This window comes from Enhydra lutris, unplaced genomic scaffold, assembly GCF_002288905.1.
Source record: "Enhydra lutris kenyoni isolate GAN:26980312 unplaced genomic scaffold, ASM228890v2 scaffoldscaffold18, whole genome shotgun sequence".
NCBI classification, from domain to species: domain Eukaryota; kingdom Metazoa; phylum Chordata; class Mammalia; order Carnivora; family Mustelidae; genus Enhydra; species Enhydra lutris.
In genome coordinates, this window is record NW_019154102.1 from 1,661,118 (window position 1) to 1,680,547 (window position 19,430).

Here is a 19,430-nt window from a genome sequence, read left to right on the forward strand (position 1 = left end):
CAAAGCTGCTATATTCTTAACATTATAACCTATATGCATGCCATATAGTAGGTTCTATTTTTACGAATTGGGGTTCATCTAAAGAAGCAGAACCAGGCATGCATGCATGTGTGCAGTAAATATTTGTTACAGGGAATTGGCTAATGCAGTTTTGAATGTTGGTTAAGCAGTCTCTATAAGGATGTCATCTCTACATGTGATGCTACAGCTTAAGTCCAGAGGGGAGGCAGGGATAAAGGGAAGATGGCGAACGTGCTGGAAGACACAGCACGAGCTGAACCCCATGAGATCAAATTGAACCCCATTTCCATCTTGTTGACTCCCCCCTTGGTCATAAAAAAATTCTGCTGAAGCTGGGGTTCTTCATTGTGGATTGAAGCACATATACCTGGCTCAGGGGTCCGAGAACCTAAAGGAGGATCCAGGGGAAAGTGGAGCACTTGCATGCCCAGTAGCTGCTTCGTAGCAGTGAGCTGTATCAGCTGATCAGCCAGTGGCTGGAGCTTCCTTTGATTTCTTTTCCCAAGAACCTTCCCTGTGGTGCACCCTGATGGGAAACACATAAGGGAATTCTGGGTAGTGACGTTCAGCCTATTCAAGTTGACATATAACAAAGCCATCACATAGGTACTCAGTGAGTATTTGTCAAATAAGTTAATGAATATTGTGCTGCTTCCCTTGGAAGTTCTTTGGAAACCAGAACACCTAATCCTGGTTCTGCCTCTTACATGCCAAGCCATTTGGAACAGGTCACTTAATCCTTTGAGTCTTGGTTTACTTGTCTATAAAACTCCAAGAGTAATTCCTGTTTTGCCCATTTAATAAAACTTTTACAGGGATCGGTTGAGAACTGAACGAAAAGCACTGTGAACATTGTAAAGGATAAAACAAATGTAGTATTATTTTAATTATGAATGTTGTTACTACTTGAGCTTCCTAATTGATCATATGGAGTAATAGTTCCTAAGAAATCCACCTTCTAGCTGTGCCAGGAAGATTAGACTGGAGTATGTAGAAGTACTGTCAGCTATGCCATAGCATGCACTTCGAAGGTGAGACTTGAGTTATCACTCAACACTGAGATATTTGCTCATAATGTTTTAGTTCTGGGCCAAGTGGCTTCGAGGGACAAGCATGTAATTGGTAACCTTGGGACATGGAAGATAGTGGCCATTTCTCAGGTGGGAGTTGTGGGCAGTGGATAAAGTTTCTGTCCTGTAAGTCTGGGCTTGAGTTTCATAGCAGCCAAACTTGCTCAGCAAAATGAAGAAATCCCTGCGGAAGTTCTTAGTGAAGATGGCATAGAGGAAGGGGTTGGCGCAGGAGTTGATGGGGTAGAATAGGACCAGGAGGATCTTTGACTTGGACACCGTGATGAGGGGCACCTTGAGGGAGGCAGAGATGGCAAAGAAGGAGATGGGTGCCATGCAGAGGAAGTCCGTGAAGATGAGCATGGCCATGCGTTTGGCGATCTTGGCCTCCTCACTAGAGGAGGACACAATGTTGGGGTTTCTCACTGTGAGGTAGATATGAGCATAGCAGCCACAGATGACCACAAAGGCCAGGACATTGAGCACCAGGAGAGACATAACATAGAGCTGTGACATGGGGCTGTCAATATCCATAGGCAGGCAGATGCTCACCTTCATGTAGCTGCTGATGCCAAAGATGGGAAAGAGAGCAACTGCAAAGGCAAAGATCCAGCCTAGCAGCATGACCCCGGCAGCATGGCGGAGCTGCACTTTGCATTCCAGCTGCATGGCGTGGGTGATGGTGTGCCATCTTTCCAGCGTTATGGCTGTCAGAGTGTAGACTGAGAGCTCACTGGCAAAGACTGTGAAAAAGCCAGCAGCATCACAGCCTGCTCCTGTCTGCCAGTCGATGGCATAGTTGTGGTACTGACTTTTGGTGTAGATATCAACTGAGGCTATGAGCAGCAAGTAGATTCCAATGCAGAGATCGGCAAAGGCCAGGTTGCACATAAGGAACCGGGGGACTGTGAGTTTGTATTGGCTGGTGGTCAGGGTCATCAGCACTACGATGTTCCCTGTGACGGCCAGGATGCTAATGAACCATATCAAGACTCTGAGAATGTCATACCCCATGATATCTTCACATGGATTGAATGCATCTGGCTTGGGGGAACAAGTCACATCAACCACTTCCTTGCATAAGTCATAGTCAAATTCACTGTACATCATGTCAAATCCTTTGGTGTAACTGGATTCCTCATCTTCTGCCAAAGAGACTCTCTGACCCCTAGCCTGAGTCATATCCTCGACTTCTTGCCTTAAAATAGATTTGTTGCAAATTGGGTGAAGCTCAGAGCTAGAAAAATACAAAAAAGAACAGAATCAACATCTTGCGTCCAGAATGGCAAATACATGACTGTTTTTGCACAGGGGAGAAATGATGGGGTTTCTTCCTGTTTTTTTTTTCCGCCTCCCCTCTTCTCACAGTCTGTCTGCCCTTGAGTCTAAGCTCAAGGGTTAATGCTGCTTACTGTAAATGAACAGAACAACTTGTGTATATTCCTAGAGTTGGATGGCCCGCTGGGGAAACCATCTAGCCACAACCTGAATGTGGGAGGAAGGCGCCTGGGACTAGCTAAGATTTGCTGTTAAGTGCAAATAATTTACAGACCTAATATCTACTCCACCCTTTGCCTTCCCCCTTTCTATTTAGCTATCTGTTAATATGCCTGAGTAGGGTATAAAGCTATTCCTCTACTCTCTACTCTAGTTGCTAGAAGATACAGACTGTTTCCTGACTGAAATGAGAACTTAGTTGCTTCTTTTATCTACTTAAAGCAGAGAAGCCGTTTGTGGTCAGTTCCCAACCAGCACCTCTCCCTGGCTCTCTGCTACTCAGGCTAGTGGGAGGTCTGTGATTTGCCTGAAATGTTATGGAGGGTCAAATTATTCTCTATTGACTCACGTTCCAGGAGCCACAGTAGGCTTCAGGTATATATGGGTCTGCAAGGTAAACCCGACCCTCTCATATTAAATAGTTACCTAGTAACTGCTGAGAGCAAATATAGGTTGCAAGGGGGTTGGGGTGGTTCTAACTCATTCTAAGATTATAATTTATTCCCTGGGGAACTGGCTCTTCTTGGGCTCACATTTTTGTCTTGGTTTTTCCTTTCAACCCAAATGTACAGGAGGCCTAGTCAACAAAATAGAGGTACTTGCAGAAGGGATTTGAATGAAAGCCAGAGGATAAACATTCTACCCATATGGGTGAATAGTGCAGGTAGAGATGGGGTAATCTGTTTTGAAGCAAAGGCTTAAGGAAAGGAGATGTTTTACACTGGGTCTCTTTTTGGATGGGAAAAAAAAATTTCACAAGATCCTCTACACTTCCTCCCACTTTCCCTCCCTGAGAAGCAAATTCACAGCAACGTTAAGTGACTTCATTGCTCTCAAACCCTAATATAATCTCATACAAGTAGGGAAGTAAGTATTAAGCCCTTGAAAGAATCCCCTATAAGGAGAGAGTAGCTGGGGGAGTGGAGGTTTCTTCGGAGATCTTCGAGAAAGGTGAGGCAAAGCTCAGATGGGTACAGGGAGGATAAAAGCAGGACTACAGTCCTTCACCTAACTTGTGACTCCTAAACACTGTCATCGGATTAGCACCAGCCCAATTCTAAGAACAGAAAGTAAGGGGGTACCTACAGATGACAATTCCATTTATTGAAACAAATCTGACTTAACCACCTAGAGACAGTCTTCACTTCCTGGGGCTTATGTTGGCTTCTGTGAAGATTCTTACTGTTGATAATGCTACTAACATATTTTAAATATTGATGCTTCCCTTTCCTGAAACAGAAATGACTCAACCACCTGAGTATAGAAAAGGTAAACAATGTATGTCTCTTAGAAAAGGATAGAAACAAAAATAGAAACGAGGGAAAGTAGTCTTGCCTTTGCAGTACCTTAGCAAACAATAAACATCATAAAGAGTTGGGAATTCAGTTTAAGGTCATCTTAAAAAACGGTGTTATTGGACCTTGATAAATCATTGAACGGGCTCTTGGGAAGTGTATAGCAGAGTGGCCCAGAGTCTGAGCTTTGGAAACAAAGCAGAGGGTTTGGACAGTTTGGTTGGTGTTGGTCAGGTTATTTACTATCTCTGAGCCTCTGTTTCTGCCTCTGTGAGGAGGGAATAAAAATATTATTGCTTTTGCGAGAATTATGAGATAAAGTTGCAACGAATCACAGAGCTGGGTGGTGAGAACGTAGCCAGTATGAGCAATACTAAGACAGATGACTGTGGTGACTTCCTGAGTTCATGTTGGGGTCCAGGCCCTGTATGAGAACTTAGATGTCTATGCCACAGTGCATCAGTTTAAAATCTAGTTGTGAAGAAAAGGCCTAAATAAAGCTAACATCAGAAAATGAACAAAGTAACATTGCCAGCTGAGTGCAGAACTCTGACAAAGGGCTATGTGGTTCAAGGACAGATCAGGTATGCAGTTAACAAGGTCTTTCAGTGAGACTCCAGGAGGGATATTGGCCAAAACCTCACAGTCACAAGGGCCTGATACTTACATCTTGGGCACTGTTGCCAAATGGGGATTGGAAGGACAATTGTATCATACAGTTTTAAACTTGAATCTCGTTACTAAACCATACCTACTACGGTATACAATGAAATGACACCATTAAAGAAAAAAAAAAAAACCCTACAGTTATCTTATGAATAGCATACTTATTTTATTTTGTGTTTGTGAGTAAGTGTGTTGAATACAGAGACTAAACGCCCACTGCAATTTTTGTTACTCTGTTTTGGCACCTCTTATTAGGAGAGGGGTGGGGCTCTCCTTTGCTGTGCCAGACAGGCCCTGTTGGTAAATTATAGTAGGGACCTAGAAAGGGTGAGAGCCAGGGAGTCTCGGAGCGGTATAAGACAGACCTGGAGATTGCTGGCTGGGAGGAACCCTGAAGCTGCATGTATGCTGCCTGGGGGTGGCAAGACCAGCAGAGGCTGAGCAGCAGTTAGGTAACCTATTCTGGGGTGTGTTAGCACTGGGCCAACTCTCACAGTGATCTTGACATCCTTGAGAGTTCTCCTGAAGGGTGTTGAGTTCCAGGGTTTTCTTAGTAAATCAGTATCTTTCTTGCCCCGGGCTGGAATAACTCTTGTCTGGAATATAAAAGAGGCAAACCTTGTGCCTCAGCCCAAGACTTACACATTCTGGTCAGCAGGAAGAAGTTCCCTGACTCTTGTGTTAATGTGTGAGGAGTGTCTGATTTTGGATAGTTCCTCCCTGAGGCATGGTATTTCTGAGAAGTTGCCCCTTTTCTTCAAATCCTTCAAATGGGTGTGAGTGTGGACTCCTAGTCACTTGGAAAACATTTTAGATAGATACCCTGTGTTGTTTTGTTTTTACTTTATCTTGCTTTTGAGCAGGGGTTAAGTCTACCTGGACAGGTGAAAGTCTGTTAAAGGTTGAACAGTAAATGAGACTATACCATGTGGTGCAATGATGTCATAGGAAAACTCTGTGACAAGGCATCATCTGAGTGTGAGTGTGTGGCATGGGTTGTGTCAGTGAGCTTGGGGAGGATGTGAGCTTTGAGAACTCCTGATACCCAGTAAATTCTATCTGCAATGGATCCTTTCAATGTCTGGAACCTTTATGTGCAATCTCCAAAATATTCCCTTTCCACTTTGTCTAGATCCTCTGTATGATTACCTCATCTTTTTTAACCAGTGGCCTCCTGGTTTTTGTCTCTGTCTGGTTTACCCTCTTTTTCTGGGCTTCTTCAAATTTGGCCAACCTTGAAAGCCAAAGTGAACAGATGTCCCAATCTTTGTCCTCCCTGTGAGGTGCTAATCTCCAAAGATGGACTGGGGCTTCCTGGAGGGGTTGTGCTGTATTGTGCATGTGTGCATCAGTTTCTGGTATGGCATTTAGGCTTCTCTCCTCCAAAGTTGACTTGGGTGGTTCCTGGGACATGTGCAGGTGGCAGAGTGTGGGATTAGAAGAATAAATCTGTATTGGTACTAAGGAGAGAGGGAATAAATAAATATTCATTAAGCATCAGCTGTGAATCAGGTGCTATGTTTGGAGTTTTTCATGTTGCCTCGTTTAATATTTGGAAGGTGATCTACCATTGTGGGTAGCCCTCTGTTGGGAGCCCATTTTGAAGAAAATTAGAAACCCTTCACAGTACTGAAGCTTTGATCTAGAATATGTCTAAGGGCTTTCGCTGGGGAGGTCTCTGCAAGTGGATTCTCTTCATGCCCAAGATACATAGAAGTTGTGGACCAAGTTCCACATCAGAGAAATGCCAGAGTGGGGCTCAGGGATGGACATGGGAAGACTTACATTTGACGTCTCCAGTTTGCAAAAGCGCAGCAGTGGCTAGGGTAGGTGAGGCTGGCCTCCATGAGTGCAACAAACATATCCAGACTGGGAAGCTTTTTCAAGTTGTATGTTGACCTGGCCCGCAGCTTCTTAAGATTTTCTAAGCCATAGCTGGGCAGGGAATGGATCCTAGTTCTTGAAATGTCTCTAGAAGGATAAAATGTAAATATAACATGATTATTATGGGCCTCTCTGATTAATTAACAGGCCTATCTGATTCCCAGATATACTCACATCCTGCCTGACCTGGGGCTTAACTTCAGCCATCTCCCGTCCTATAGTCTGTCTTGAAATGGACCTCTGTATATTAGTGGAGACCTGAGAGATTGAAGGCATTTCCTCCCCACCGTAAAGTCAGCTACAAAAATATTTGTGATGAGCTAGGGGTGGAATCTGCTGCCAAATTTCAGAAAAGGTCAAGAAAAAAAAAAAACATAGGGGCAGTAGATGTACCCTCAGCACGATGTGCAAGTGGCGACAGAGTGGTGAGTATGAGCACAGCCAGACTGGCTTGTATAAGTGCCCCACCCCTCTACCTATTAGGTCTTTGACCTTGGTAAAGTCATGTCATTTCTCCATGTCTGTTTCCTCAGCCATACAATAGGAATGATAACAATCCTAGCTTACTCAGAGGGTTGTTGGGACAATTAAATGAGTTAAAAGTACACAGGAAACTTCCTGGCCAGAAGACAGCACTTAATGACTGATGGCTATTCTTTAAACGTCTCTGTCTGACTGTGTCTCTGTCTCTGCCTGTGTTTCTGCCTCGAGTACACAGTTGTTCTTGCTTTGTAGGAGTCTCTGGGCAAATCAGCAGGGATCTCTGGATCCTGACCAACACCAGCTGAACTCAGATCCAAACCTTCTGCTTTGTTTCCAAAATAAAATATTTTGCTAAATAAAAAACAAAACCAAACAACAACAACAACAAACCCCACAAAGCCCTGGATGTGATGTGTGGGTCATTTGCCTGGTGTCTCTGACAACTGTTCTGTGTCCTTCTCTATGCTCTGCTTTGTACTTCAGAAGGGATGACCTCTGCAGGTTCCATTTCCCAGATAGCCCCTTGTCAGTCCGCTTTGGAGGGTTCAGCAAATGAAACTGGTGGGAGATTGGAGGCTAAGAGGAGGGGTAAAAGTTAAGGCATTTCTCATCTATCCTTTGCCTCAAGCAACAGTTCCTTTATGACTCCAACCGTCATTAGATCTGCTGAGGGTCCAGCTTCTACTCACTTGCTCCTCAAGTCCTGCCTTTAGTAGTAGTGGTTACCTACCAATACTAATGCCTTGACTGCTTATTCTCTGCTTGAAATTAGGCAGGTGTATGTTCAAGAGCTAATGATTACCTTTATGTAACACCTATGTATATTTCACTTAGTCCCTTCCTTGTTAGTGCTGACAAATTTGGTAAACTTGGCATCTGTCATTCAGGTACTTCTGTGCGCTTACTGGTTTATTTGTTTATTTATTATTATTATTATTGTTTTGCTTGTTCTATCACTGCTGAGAGAAGTGCATTAAAATCTCCAACTATAATTTTGGATTTGTATACTACTACTTTTAGTTTTGTCAGTTTTTGCTTTATATATTTATGGAAATGTTTTAGGTACGTACAAATTTAGGAATTTTAGATCTTCCTGGTGACTTGCTTGGTATCTGGTAATATTTGTCTGCTAATGCTTTGGATGTTTCTTCTTCCCTGGTTCCCCCCTGACTGCCAGCTGTTGGGAGTACCCCTGGGCTCAGAGCCTAGACTTCTTTCCTCTATTTTATACTTAATCTGTAGGTTTACTCACCTCATCTTACAGCTTAAACACCATTTATATGTTGTTGGATCACTTATATTTATCTCACCTATAAGTCTCTTCTCTCCTGAACTGTAGGCTCTTAAATTGGGCTGCCTCCTTAAAATCTCTGCTTGGATGTCTGATGGGAAGGCCAAACCTTGGGTATTAAAAATTGAGCTCCTGATTATCCCCCCAAACCTCCACTTGCGGCCTCTCCAATTGTTAATGCAAAAACCTGAAAGGCATGCTTGGCTCCTCTTTCACACCCCATATGCAAACCCTCAGCAGAACATCTTGGCTTTCCACATATGTCTGGAATGAACCACTTTTCACAACAGTCATTGCTATCACCATAGGGTAAAAGTTCTGGTGTTCCAAGGTGTCTTTTCTGGTTATCTCCGAAGTATTAGGATCCTTCAGAGATGAGGTCCCTGGAAATAAGAGTCTGATCCATGAATCTTTGTCCCTGTGCTAAGTCTCAACTTCCCACTTCTCAGTGATCCAGCTACACTGGCCTGCTCTCCACTTATACTCCCCATTGTTCTGGAGCTTCTCAACATCCTTCCCTGCCCTAGAAAATCTCTAGTTTCTGTCTTCACACCATTGTTCCACTGACCAGTTCTGCTATTGACATTTGCTCTGGTCTCTGTGTCCAAGTTCTTTTTTCATCTGGCTTTTCTCCCCCCTCAAGTGTGAAAGAAAGCAGACTGCCCGTTTTGTATAAAACAGTTCAAGGCTCCATCTGAGGAGTGAGATGAAGGTATAAAAAGTCCTTCAGGAACAATTGAAACCAGGGCAATCATTACCTGCCATGAACATTTTTCATATTTTTAAAAGCAAGCAATATAAAACAGGAGACTATTTTTTCTTAGTTATGTTCCCCCCCCCTTGAGTTCAGAATATATATAAAAAATCACATTAAGTGAAGATTTCTAAAAATAAATTTTTATATTCCATGCAGTGCTATGCTCTTATCTCATATACTGTGGTAGATTAAAGAGGACTGCAAATTCTTTACACTCTTCCCATGCAGGGTCTACTTGCCCTTCCCTTGAGTTCAGGCTGCACTGTGATGCCTTTGGACTATAATAGAGCATGATGAAAGTGTTGCTTTACCAGCTCTGGACCTTAACTTTCAGAGAGCTGACATCTTCTATATTGGTCTCACAGAGCCCTAAGCTGCCATGGAAAAACTCTGAAAGCCCCGAGACTGCCATGCTAAGAAAAATCCAAGCTGTGTGTAGAGGTCCTGGAGGATGAGATGCTGTGTGTGTGTGTGTGTGTGTGTGTGTGTGTGGAGGGAGGGAGGGAGAGTGGGTGGGTGGGGGGGAGAGAGAGGAGAAGGAGGGAGAAGTAGTGAGCACAGATACACGAGGCACGGGAGTGAAAGGGACCACTTGCACATAGACCACCCCAGCCACCTGAGCTGATATCACATGGATCAGAGACAAGCCACCCACATTTCTGAAACACACGATTATGAGCAAAATGGAATGATTGTTTTGAGCTGCTAAGTTTTAGGATAGTCTTTATGCCATAATAGAGATCCCAGACTCCCACCGAAGTCTCTGATTCTGTCATCTCCATCATTTTTAATAGTTGTAGAGGTATTTTTCCTTGAAAGCCATTAAGAGTGCAATAACATTATATTCTATATATTTTATGCCTTTCCCATCACTTACTAGCTTTTGTTTTATATACTAGCTCCTTGTATTTGCATTTTATCTCTCCTTGATGCTGGAGGACTCCTTGCATTCTCAGCAGTGCCTTTCACATAGTAAGCCCCCAGAAAATTGTTGCTTTGTTTGAAGAGAGTCTGGGGAGTGACACTGAACAAGGATATGGGAGATGAAGAGCTAGGTCACCCCAGCCAACTGTGATGTGTCCTGACTTCTGACAGTTTCAAAGGATCTCCCACTTTGTGTTATCTCTTCTATTGTTTCATACTGCTTGACTTTTCCTGTATCTTTGTTTTGTCTGCTCAGATTTCAGATGCTCTGAGAGCTGGGATTATTTACACACTTTGGTGTTATACTTGTATTGAGCACAGGGCGGGGCTCATGAAATCTACTCAGTAGATAGTCCTCTGATGAGCAGAGATGGTTCATTATTGGCATCAGAGTACATATAGAGGAGAGGCTGGAACAAGTCTCCCAGGAGAGCTAAAGGGAGAAGACTGCAAGGCAGACTGAGAGAGGAAATCTGGATTTCAAGGTTGGTCAGCAAAATGGTGCTTCTGCAGCAGGCTACTCTATGTAACTGAGAGTATCAAAGGCACCAAGTAAGGGAGCAACCTTGTGCAAAGTTTACAAGCAAATAGACGTGTATGAGAGAAGCAGCAGAGTAATGTGTTGGGTGGATTGACCTGAATACAGTCCAGTGCCTAGGTGTTAGACTGAGAAGCTTTGGTGCTTCTGCCTTCTCAGTGTTCTGGAGCTAGCTTGTATTTCAGATTGCTCCTATCACAGCTACGAAATACGTAAGCTGTTGTCTTTAGCACTAGGTGGCTTTGCTGCTCTGAGGCCAGGGCATCTTGTCAGAGTCCTGGGATCCAGATCTTCTGCTGGTGGATGTTGAAAGGAGAGAGTGGTTTGTAGGAGAGGGATGTAGAGTCACTTTCATGTCAGTAAAGCTGTCTTTGGCAAGGTGATTCCAGGGTGATAGGGAAATACGTCTTTGTAGAAGGGTTAACTTAGAGCTTGCTGGATACTTGCTGGAGTGAGTAAACATGGGACCTATCAAGACTTCCAAGTTTTGGACAGGCCGAAAAATGTTTCTGTTATTTCCATGGATTAAGATATCAGCAGGGACAAAGATTAGTGGATAGTGTTGAGTGTGGTTTGAGACTGAATTACAAATATTCCCACTTTTGCTCTCTGTTCCCCTAAAACTCTTTCTCTTTTTCCTGGCTACAATCTTTCTTCATGGACTGCAAGTCTAATGTTTGATTGCAGTTTCTCTGTAAAAGCACTTTCCATGCTTAGGACGCAAACGTCCACTGCGGGGGGGTGGAGGGGCGGTGGGGGGGGGAGGGGTAACAAAGTAAGACCTTGTCAGTTACTCACATCTTCATGAAAGTGGATTATTAAGACTGTTGGCTGAAAGTGGGCTTGGAGAGAGGTCCAGAGCACAAAGCATAGCCGATGAGGGGTTTTCAGAATGGTTATTCTGACCAAGGATATTTTGAGGAATAAATAAATGAGATTAGATCTTTGAGCCTGGAGAGCCAGGTAGAAGAGCCCAGAATTTATAATGAGCAGACTAACAACTCACTGAAAGCTGTGTTTTTGTAGGATGAGTCTATAGAACCCTGAGCCTGGCACATAGTAGGTGCCTGTAAATCCGTGTTAAGTGCATTGGAAGGAAAAAGGATTGAAGGTAGGAAGGGAATGGAGTGACTGTTGCAGGAAGTGAGGAATAAGCGCTCTGTTCCTCACACAGTCACTTCATCTGTTAAAGTCACTGTATCACATGACAAAGATTTATTGGGCATCTGCTCTGTTACTATAGCCTCCTGAGGAAAATTTCTGCAGAGCATATTGTTCTGGGCAATGACGTTTGTCCCTCGACCAGAATGAGCTACTTTAGGGCAGACACTGTTTATTTCTAAATCTCTCTATCCCTTACACCAGAACAGTACTGATGCACAGTAGATGCTCAGTCAACATGGACTAAATGTAGGACATGCATGAGCCAATGTGCTCAGGGAATGGCTGAGAAGGTTTATCACAGATGCGGTTCCTTGGGCTGGTGGGCTGGACAAGCGGGGAGGGCTAGTCGTGGGCTGCTGTTTTTAATCCTTGTCTTTCAGGCTGGTCTAATGACTGCAGTCTTTCTTTTTTTAAGACGTCATTTGGTTAACATTTCAGCACATGCTGTATTTGGCAGTGACTGGTTTGGAGAATTTAAATCCTGAAAAGTACTAACAGGAGACATAATGGGATGATAGCTGGTAATCCTAAATTGTTTCAACATTGTTAGGATTCCTGTTTTTGAGACACAAAGTGAAAAGGGAGATAGCTGTCAGAAATAAGGCACTGAGTCAGGAGAGGCAGGAGTTAAATTGCACTCTGTGCCCCATTTAATAAAGTGTGGTATAGCCAGTGCCACAAATTTGATTTGAACAATTTCTATTTTTCTAGCAAAGATGTTATTACAGGTCAATCATTTCCATAAGTGAGAGCACATTTCTGGTGTATACTACACTGACAGATGGCTAGAAGACCTCTCTTTCATGATCCCAGGCGGAATAAAAAGGCAATTTACTATCTATAGGACTGTGGGTACACTGGTAATGGAAGAGAATCATTCTTATACAAATAACTCAGTGTTTGAATCTGAACTATCAAATGAATCTGAGCTATAGCCAAATCAATTTGATAAACCATCAGAATATGATTGTACTAGCTCCAGCCTGCAAAGGCAATGCATTAAATTTTCCCCATAGGAAACAGCTTCCCAAGGAAACAGCAATTGCTTGATTGCTTAATGCACACAAACACACCCCAAAACTTGAGTGACTTTAGAATATCAGGTGAGAACTGAGCTGGCCACTGATGTTCAAGGCCAAGACTCTGGAGGGGAAAACGAAGGTGCTAGCCTTCTCCTTTGAAACTCAGAGGCATGTGCATGTATGCCCCTGACTTTCTCCACATCTGTTTCTTTTTGCAGGGGAACATCTCACCCTCACACCCTTTGGTGTTCAGAGGTTCTGTTTTTCACTCATCTAAAATTTTTTCCTTCGTTAAAGGAGTTACCATTGGTTTGGGCACCTTTCACTTCACTCTCTTGGAATCCTTTGCATGCACGTACTGGGGACAAAGGGCTGAGCTTGTTGGGGAGGAAGATTCCCCCTAGTTAGTTTGTGGAGGAGCTACCCTGGAGACAGGGCAAAGCTTCCCAGTTTCCAGCCTTGGTTCTAGTGTAGTGATCCTCGGTGAACTTTCTGGACCAGCAACAGCAGCTTTATCGACGCAAATTATTAGAGTTGGAGCTTCTCAGGCCCACTTCTGACCTGATGAGTATGACTCTGGGGGGTAGGGATCCACATTCCAGGGTTTTATAAGCATGACTGGTGATTGTGATGCATAATCAAGCTTGGAACCACTCCCAGCTGAGCTGCTCTTAGCTGAGCTTTCCTCTGGAATTGACTTCTGACTTGGCCACGATTTGCCTCCTCCCCAGGGACAGTCAGCATCATGTGATTGTTGAGGAGGGGGACTGTCCCCTTAATTCAGTACAATTTTGAAGGGCCATCTTAATTGCACAGCTCCCATGGGATTAGCTGGGGCTTCTGTTGCAAATGCATTGCAGTTTGACTTTCTTTTTAGCCTGATTCTACTCCCAGCAGGTACTTCTCACATACTCCAGTAGTATTCCCCAGTCAACCTCCTGCATGCAAACATCCATATAACAGGCTTATTTGGGGGAACGGGAATCTGCCCCAATGCACAAAGTGTTAGCCCGAACATCTACTGTGCAAAGCAATCTTCACAGTCTGCCCTCCTCCTACTCATCAACCCATAGCACCTGGGGTGGGCTCCTTCTCTGCACACACCTCAGCAAGGAGATCTCAGGTCAGGGTTTGGCTGGGGTTGGCACATCAGATTGTAGGAGTAAGAGATGGAAGAGGCCATAGAATCCTAGCCGAGCAAACAGACTGGAAGAACATCGGCAGACTAACCCGAAAGCCCCAGAAAGAAGGGAGGCTCGTGTTGAGGTGATCAATCCTCTTGGCCCTTGGGAGAGGAGGAGACTAGCAATCACAGGCTGGGCTTTTGGCCAGGCTCTTGCACATATATCCTCATGCATTGTAATGAAAATATGTGGGAATGTATTACCACCCTCTACCCTTTTAAGTCATGGCAAGTGCTTCATAATTCCTTTTTCTGTAAATTTTCTGTAAATGTTATTCACTTCATTCTGGCCAGATCTGTTCCTGTGGTAAAGGGTTGAAAAATGCACCCGTAACTTGAGGACCCTGTGAGCTGCTTGTGATAGTGACCTCCCTCTTCCTGCTGGCATACGTGGCAGGACCAGCTGAGGCATTCATGTCTGTGTTCTCCATTAGATGCTCAGATGAACACGTGGTGCCATGCCTCCACCTGGGACCTGCTTATGCTCCTGTAGGAGATGTGCTTGTGTGCTGTGTCTCCTTATCATTTACTGGTGTACTTAGGCTGGGAGTCTGGGGCTTACAATTATTTCCCCCCCATCTTTTAGTTTGCAGACAACTGTGTAACATTAAGATGTTTGATTAGACATATTTATGTGCTTTAGACAATATGATATAGTGGGAATCCGTGGAATGTAAGGCAAAAGACCCATTCTTGGTCCAAGCTCTGCTACTTACAGTTGCAGTCTGATGTCCATCAGGTCCCTTTAAAATTCTGATTTTGGGTTCCTGGATAATGAGCTAGTTGAGGATCTAGTTCAACTCGCATGTTCTTGGTAGCAGAGTGGGTTAAGGAGCTATGCTTTAATAGTATACTCAGTACAAGTAACAAAGGGAAAGCTGTCCCCTCACAGATGACGTTTTGCCATAACAGACAGAGGTGCCTTTTTAGGAACATTCAAAATCCTTAGGACTCTCAGATAAGGGAAACAGACAAACTGCTCTTGTGGTCAGAGACATGAACAGCTCTGTCTCGAAGTCTGTTTGTCTAAGTCCTTGGTATATTAGAGCACATGGACCATATGCCTGGCACTCTCTATTATGCCTGGGAACTACCTGGTTCTTCATAGCGCACATCATGACCTGTTGTATTAATGTGTATATTTAGTAATTGTCTGACTGTCTTAGGAGAATACTTTCTGTGAGGAGACCAAGGCTTAGGGAGGTGAAGGAATGGTCTTAAATCAAGGTAGTCTGCTCTGGCTTCTCTGCTTTAATCATGCTGACACTTCCTTCTTTTGCATATATTGTCCATCTGAAGGCAGGCATACTAGAATAATCATTGTACTTTTCAAAGAGGCAGAATCCTGTCTATGGGTCAAACATGTTCTATCATCAATAGTAACCATTGGTGGAGTTTCTTCTCTACCATACAGGGTGCGTCTAGTTCTAGAGATACATTATGTTCCAACCTGAAGGAGAAGATAAACTTTTGAGTGAAAAGGAAAAGTGATGTTGACAGATAGGAGGGAAGGAGAGAGGGAACCACATCTGGGAGCCTATATTGATTGCCAAATACAAGGTGGAGGCCAGTGGCTCTCAAATGCCTCAACTGACCTTGGGCAGACCATGGATGGATCATCTACTAAAACTTGATTTTTTTCCCCGTATGTCTATTTCTGTACTCACTAATTCTTATATCTAACTTCTTCCTTCTTGATTCCTTTCTTCCTGCAGTACATTTCATCAGTAGATAGAGTAGGCCTTGCTGAGAGCCCAGGAAAACACATTTTAAAAAAACTCTTGGAGAGTGGGGTCCCTGTCACCATGAAGGCTATAGAAGTTACAGGAGGAAGAATTCTCTGTTGGCTAAGGTGGTCAGGGAGGTGGTGGCAGCTGGCCTGACCCTAGTAGAAGGTCAGAGGCCCATGAGAAGAGAATGGGAGACAGAGATGAGGAAGCAGCACCGGAGGGAGGGGTGCTGCTGCAGGGCTGTGGGGCACTGAATGGATCCCAGGAGATTTGAATCGAGGCAAAGAGGATCCAAAAATAAGTGTGTTTGGGGATCTCTCAGGGGAACATACTCCTGGACATTGAAGGTGAAGAAGGAGACCTGTACTTTCCCTTCCAGGGGAGAAAGGTATGGCAGAGTGGTTAAGAACCTGTGCTTTGAGTCAGACCAGTTTGGTGTTAAATATATGCTCCCAAATTTGCATGACTTGGGATGAGTTAGTTAACATCCCTCCATGGAAGGCAGTTTTTCCTTCTCTACAATGGGAACAATATCTCCTACCACAGAGGTTTTATGAGAATTAAATTAGAAATGCCTCTTAAGCTTTTAAAACACTGCCTGGGACTTGATTAGTGCTCATTAAATATTAGTTGCCGTTATGTTATTGAAAGTCAGGATATAGATCAGCCTGAAATTGTCCCTGGAAGTCTTTGTAGATGACGCAGGTCAAGACTGACCTTAATTGCCAACCCTATATGGGAAGCTTCTTTGAATTGGAGAAAGTTGACCTCTGACTTGGACATGTTAATTTCTAGCACATGGAAACAGGGGAAGCTACTTACAGAATGACTGGTCCAGAGGCTCCATGGAAAACATCATTAGGCAATTCTTCCAAATTATTGTTATCACTTAGATTCCTGGGGATGGAGTTAAGGAGAGAAGAAGGGAGACAAAAAGCCACATAAATATCACTGTTGTAAGAGCCATTTCCCTCTAAATGGCCTGGAAGAGTAGGCAGGGCTACTTACAGCTCATCTAGTTGGGTTCCATTGAATGCGCAGTTGTGTATTTCTTGAATGCCATTCTTATTCAGCCATCTGAAATAAAAGGCCCATTAAAAAAACAATAATGTCAGATGCAAACAATACAGGGGTTTCATAATTGGAAGCACTGGGGCAAGGTCAGACATTGCAGGTTATTGGCATAAATAAAATGCCACCCATAAGGTTCAGGGACAGGAGTGGGAGGGAGGCTGATTTATCACCGTGTGACCTCATTTGATGTTTGAAGTTTGCATTATGTGCGTGTATTACGTATCCAGAGGGGAAAAATTCGTTTTGAAAGGGCACACTTAGGCCTACCACCTGGATCCTATATGGTCTTCGTGCACATCGTTAGTGCGTAGAGATGGTAACCTGGGGGCATGAGACAAAGATCTTTCCCATCCTGAAGGACCAAAATCATGCAATTATTGGACAAGTGTTTATAAGACAAAGAACATTTTATATCCTCTTTCTCTAAGGCCTTAAGCTTCTCACCCATGCTCACCCAGAGCAGCAGGCCTGCTTGTCATCAAAAGGTGATCTAATTAAGCTGTCGGACAACCTGAACATCTCCTGTGACCCACAGGGACCTGGTTATTGGAGGTTTGTGGAGGTGGCTCTGGGTTAAGCCAGAAAGGAAGAGAAATCAATTACGGAGACTGTGGGCTGTGGCAGGGCGCAGTAGTGTGAGTGCGAACAGGAGGGGCCTCTGCGGTTGATGGGGGCTGGATGTGGAACCGTCAGCCTGATTGTGCAAAGGACAGTGAGCAGGTTAGGGGAGACCAAGGACACCTTGGGCGGACAGCTCCGCACTGCTGTGCTCCTGGATGGATCTGAAAACAAAAACAAAATCCAAGGTCGGGAGAGCTTAGCCCGAATAGCCTTTGACCACCTGCTCTTGATTTGCTGTCAGGTTCTTTTCCTTGTCAGGCTCAGTGGGTTTACAAATAACAGTGTTTGAAAAGCTGACCCTGAGAGGCTGCAGCATATTTCCTGGCTTGCCGTGGGTAGCTAGAAACACTTACAATCACAGGGCAGCAACCATATGTTTTTTTTTCTTCCTCCTGAAAACCAGTTTACATAAAGAGATCCAGACAGGAACAAGGTAAATCTTTCTAAAACATCAGCAGCCAGTTGGTGGGTTCTGATGGCAAAGAGTCGCTGTGCACCTCTGCTCCCACCTACCTTGCAACTACCTGCCTGGACCCCAGCTATCCCTCCTGCTCATGGCTTTGTCAGCCTGTCCCTGGTAGTGAGTTGGTGTGACAGCTGCCCCTAACCTGTGGGATATAGTTTTCTGGGATTTTCAGTCAACCACAGGGATTGGCAAACTTCTCCATAAAAGGCCAGAAAAGCCATTTTAGGTTTCGTGGGCCAAGAGACAGAATGGAGAATACTACATAGGTATTTTATATAAGTATGTGTGAAGCAATGTTGACAAAGGTTTTGACCAAACTTAAAATAGAATACTGATTTTTTAAATAATGTCTATGGAAAAGCATGGATTTTTTCTTTTTTTTTCTGGGCAGGATACCATCTTGCTTAATTAGGTTCAGTGTCCGTGTTCCCTGTCATCAAAATTTTCACTTGTACAAAGCAGTACTAGTTCATGGGCTGGATTTGCCTGACCCTTCATCTAACACAAAGGCGTGGGTAAATCTGGGTGGGCTCCACCTATGTTTCTGTAGACTAGATTTTTCTGTACATAAATTTCCTGAAAATAGATCTTGCTATGATGAAATAATATACAGAGGGATTTAGAAGAATTCCTATATTTGAAGTAGACTTTTGTCTTCATGGATCCTTCTCAAACAACAGACACCATCCTACAGGGAGGGGTGGAAGTTTTTGATGTCAGCAGTGGATCATTACACACACACGAATGATGTCCAGAACTCCGGCCTTGGGGTTTACATTAGGCTGTAGCACTCAAGCTACTATCAGAGAGAAGCTGACATTTATTATGTACACTCTTAGTCTCTTAAGACATATAGTGCTGGTTCTAAAGCCTGATGATGATGACGACAGCCACAGTGACAAGGACAAACTGGGCAAACCATCAGCTAAAGCATAACTGGATCATGGTTTTCTTTCATCTTTATGTGTTTGTGGCCTCAGTAGAGGCTCGGGAGGCTCCAGAAGCAGAATCCGCTCTCAGCCTAAAGAGGCAGGGGATAGGGAGGACCCGGCCTCTTAAAGCTCACTGGGGCAGGCAAGTGAGATGGAACCCAACTAAGAAAAGGAGGAAATGTACATGGAGTGAGCCTCTCCTATGGCTGGGACATGGTGGGAACTGATATACTTAAAAGCTCATTTTATTTTTTTCTGAATTGAGGCTGTTCTTTTGGTTGGTCATAGCTAGTTTTTCCCCTATTCAGACCCTGTGGTTGCAGGGCGGGGGTGGGAAAGGGCTCAGATGGGGTGGGAAATGGTGGACCTTTATTGCTCATTTTCCTCTGAGTCACTAGCCCAGTATCTGATAATCCATTATTATTATATATATAAAATATTTTTTAGAGCAGGGACTTAAGATTTTGAAAAGTACCAATGCACAGAAAAATCTTTCGGTCCTCTGTGCCATTTAGCCATGCTGCTTTTTCTGAGCATACTTGGGTGTTCCTAGTGGGAAAAGATGCCCCTGCATCCAGATGGGTCACCCCAACTAAGAACACCTGGAGTCTTAAACTGTCTTCAGGGATTTTCTGATTCCATTATCTATAGATTAAGGACCATCTGAGGTCAAGAAAAATAGATTTTGTTCTCACAAAAGCGAATTTATCCTTCAGAGACGGGTCTGAGAAGTATTGACTGTTAAGAAAGCTCTCCTCTCTGGGAGAGTGTGTTCTAAATTCTGGGGGGCCGCGTAGTGTCCATGAACACAA

At 43.9% G+C, this 19,430-nt stretch overlaps 1 protein-coding gene across 3 annotated transcripts in view; it reads right to left on the minus strand.

The window, feature by feature from the left end:
- Positions 1 to 1,091: 1,091 nt before the first annotated feature.
- LOC111148068 (follicle stimulating hormone receptor) overlaps positions 1,092 to 19,430 on the minus strand; it is a 154,522-nt gene continuing 136,183 nt past the window's right edge. For 2 of the 3 annotated variants that reach the window (XM_022504445.1, XM_022504446.1), the window contains 4 exons: positions 16,534 to 16,602; positions 16,348 to 16,422; positions 6,335 to 6,520; positions 1,092 to 2,328 (listed from right to left, as the gene is read on the minus strand). In XM_022504445.1, the coding sequence (XP_022360153.1) occupies positions 1,101 to 2,328; positions 6,335 to 6,520; positions 16,348 to 16,422; positions 16,534 to 16,602 (1,558 nt within the window). In that variant the 3' untranslated portion in view covers positions 1,092 to 1,100. The remainder of the gene's footprint in view (positions 2,329 to 6,334; positions 6,521 to 16,347; positions 16,423 to 16,533; positions 16,603 to 19,430) is intronic. The other variant, XM_022504447.1, reaches the window with a different exon arrangement.